Source organism: Apaloderma vittatum, unplaced genomic scaffold (genome assembly GCF_000703405.1).
Source record: "Apaloderma vittatum isolate BGI_N311 unplaced genomic scaffold, ASM70340v1 scaffold2708, whole genome shotgun sequence".
NCBI lineage: Eukaryota > Metazoa > Chordata > Aves > Trogoniformes > Trogonidae > Apaloderma > Apaloderma vittatum.
In genome coordinates this window covers 5188-8716 of record NW_009732214.1, presented here as the reverse complement: position 1 = coordinate 8716, position 3529 = coordinate 5188, and the positions used below count along the sequence as shown (strand labels likewise).

Sequence of the window (3529 nt, the reverse complement as noted above, 5' to 3'; positions counted from 1 at the left end):
CCGCCCGGGGCGCACCCAGAGCCAGTCCGACAGCGACAAGGAGAGGGACAGGGAACGCAGCCAAAGAAGCATGAGCATTGCCACAGGGTGCTGGGGCCGAAGCGCGGCGTCCCGGCTGGAGTCTGGCCTCTTGGGGCAGAAGTAGCCAGGCTAGAGCCAGCAACTGTCGGCTGCAGCCACCAGAGGAGAAAACAAAGGGAATAAAGGGACGAGGCTGGTGTTACGGGCTGGAAGGGTAAATATGGTGCTACTCTAATAACATGGTATTCTGGGAAGAGGATGGGATGTTTCCCACGCAGAACGTGCAGGCCTTGCAGCAGGAGCATCAGGTTTGTGCGGTGTGAGCCCAAGGAACAGCTGGAAATTGGGGAGGGAAAAGTCTCCAGGTCAAGATTGCGCTCTCTCCTGCCTCCTTCTCTTATCCAGGTTTAGTGACTGTAAATATGTGCCTCCTCGCCTTGTTAGCCATCGCTCCACGCGTGACCGAGTGCTGTCCTCAGAGCCGCAGGAACAGGGTACGAGGCCAGGGGAACTTGTTCTTGGTTGTCCCAGGAGCCAGACTGAGGTGCTCTGCTGGTGTCAGCACGGTTGGGTTTGGGGTTCACTGTTTCCGCGGCACAGACCGCCCCAAGCGAGGGATTTATCGTGAGATGTGCCAGGCAGAGCAACCAAGAGCTTTACCCGCACAAAGAGCTTCAAGTTCAGCCACTTTCTCAAGGAGTACGTGCAGTGGCAAAGCATAAAGATGTGTCGATGCAGTTGGTAGAGGCAGAATGTCGTCAGATTCATGCCCAAGAAAGTGGGGTCGTCATTGTTATTACTAGTATTTTTTAAAGAGACCTTTTAGAAGCTGATGGAATTGAATGCGTTGACCTATTGAAAGAGAAATACAAGCAATTTTGTTTGAGCTGTTACAAACCTCAGACACTTAATTTGCTGTTAAGGTCTCCAAATATTCTCTCTCTATATTATTTCCACAAGTAACCACCATGTATTTGGAAGCAGCTGAAGGCATTCAGCAGCTAGATTGCATTGCAGTTCTCATCCAAGTGCAGGGTCTGACTCTTTTAACACCCACCTCTGAGACGTTTTCTTCTTCCCAGGTTCTCTCCAAGTTCAGTAGCAGCTTTCATGGGAACTAGACTCGCTTCTTTTACCTGTAGTTACTGAACTGTAAAACCTCATTGTTTTTTGCACTGATGATTTTTAGAATGGAAACCTGTTACCATCTCATGTAGCTACACCTACCTGTTTGTAGTGCATGACAATGAAATATTGCTAAGCCAGGGTGTGTGTGTATATATATACATGTATGCATATACGTATACACACACACACACATATATGTATATATTTAAAAAATAATAATAATCTGTGCAGAAGTTTTTCCAGCAGTAAGGAGACTGTAAGGAAGTGTGCCAACAATGTCAGGCAGGAAAGGCCATATCTTCATTTTCCTGGTGTGTTTCTCAGTGGACGTGCCTGAGGTGACGGTTTGTGCGCTGCCAGAGCTGGGCGCGCGGCAGAGGGGAACTGCCGGTGTGCGGGGCGAAGCGCTCGCCGCTGGCTGGCAGCCCCGGTGACACCGAGGCGTGCACGGTACAGGAACGGGAGCGCGTCGCTCTGCAGCAGTGGAGGAGAACAGTGCCTAGAGCGAGGGCTTGCCAAAAAGCCCCTTAGTCCCTCCTGGGTCAGCCTGGCCCTGGCGAAGGGCCCGGTTCCCTCCTTGCACACGCTTCCCCGAGGCAGAGGGACATCCACCCCATTTACAGACTCAGTTGGCCTCTTCACGTGGAGATTTTGTAGTCCTACCGAGCTCCCCGAGTCTGTGTAACCCTGCTTTCCCCCACCACACTTTCCCTCTCTTTGTACCACTTTCTACTTACGAGGATCTTATTTATAACAAAGAATTTTTTAGACTGGCTGCTTCGTTTTCTTAACTTGTTTCCATATGAAGCGCAGGACGGCCGCACTGAGATACACAGCACTGTGAACGCTGCTCTGCTAACTGGCTCTGGGCCACGGTAGGCAAATCTTAACTCATCAGACATCCGAGGTAGATCTCATGTGTTCACGGCGCTGGAGGGTCGACGCGGAGGCAGAGGAGGGACAGTGCCGAGCTGCCGACGGCGCCCGAGCCGGTGGAGTGCTCCAACCCAACTGCCCGCCCGCCGCCCAGTGCATCTCCCACGTCTTGCAGCCCGACTGCAAAAGGTTTAACCACTTTCTCTTTGATAATTACTCAATCGCAGAATGTACCTGATGACTTTTGTTACCGAAAACTGACTTCCCTTTCTGCTGACTCAGCTTAGCTCTCTCTGAATGTACGTCCAGAGCTTACTGGGTTTAACGACAACGTGAATTGTCCCAGCTCTTCACTAGTCGAATGTTATTATCAAACAGCTGCCATCTGAGTAGGAAGCCAAGCCACAAATCCATCCTGTGAAGTCACCAAACCACATCACAAAATAATTTCTGCAAATCTAGATATGGCCTTTGCAAAACTCAGCTTTCCTCCAAGTCCACAACCGAGGCATGTTCCGTACATTTTCCAACGCTGACGAGATGTTCACTTTTTCTTACGTGTAGATAGTGTAAAACAGAGGCGAATGTAAATGTTCAACATAAAAAGTGGATCTATAAAATTGAAAGTTATTTATTTATGTAGAGGGAAAAAAATATGTCTGGAGGGACTGGAACCTTCAGGGTTTATTAATATTTAAAAAATGTAGCTTTTTGTTTCAGGCATTATGTACAAAGCAATTATTTTATGGACCAAGTTTAATGTAACTGTCAATGAATGCAGAAGTGCAATATTATACTCACCTCTCCATCACTTCATGTTTTAAACGGCTACTGACCAGTTTAGACCGACAATCATAGCACCTCTGTCCACATCCTTTGTTGAGCTTCTTGAAACTTTGCCCGGGTCCTTTCCCTGGCCCCCCCCATCTGTTGCCATTGTAAGGCTCCAGCACAGAGAAGCAATTGTAGAGCAGGACCTTTATTGCTGCAATAATACCGGATGAGGTGGGTGTAGTTACCAGGAAATAAGGCCAATAAGTTTTTCTCCACCAATTCAGTCCATCATAGCCTACATCAATCTATCCTCAGCCGCCCCCATCTGGCACTCATCTCTCTGAAGCAAAGATCAACGTGCTACTCACTCAAAGAACAATAGCAATAGTTTTAACTCTGTGTTTATAACCTGTTTGTTCCGAGCTGTTTTGGAGAGCAATGCATGTGACCTGATGCCTTTCCACGCGTATGGAAGAGGATCCGTTTGGATGCAGCGAGGGAAAGATGAATGTATATTCCATCCTTACTAAAGGGGCACTGTCAGGTTACAGACCTAACTTAGCTTCGTTACAAAGACCTTCTTTTGCTTCGAAACGAAAGAATATGAAGTTTCTTGTCTCCTCCTTCCTATCACCGTTGTCTGGGCAGCCACGGGCGCGGCCGGCGACGGTCATGCTTCTTCTGTCGCAGTCCACGTCCTGTTCTCGCACACTAGCACAATACAGCCCGT

The 3529-nt window shown here is 48.6% G+C and overlaps 1 protein-coding gene across 1 annotated transcript in view; it reads left to right on the top strand.

The window, feature by feature from the left end:
* The window catches only part of PITPNM2 (phosphatidylinositol transfer protein, membrane-associated 2), a 63403-nt gene extending 63258 nt beyond the window's left edge, over nucleotides 1-145 (top strand). Inside the window, exon 25 of the mRNA XM_009875424.1 lies at nucleotides 1-145. This exon is cut by the window's left edge and continues 6 nt beyond it. Coding sequence (XP_009873726.1) covers nucleotides 1-145 — 145 coding nt within the window.
* Nucleotides 146-3529: the final 3384 nt, after the last annotated feature.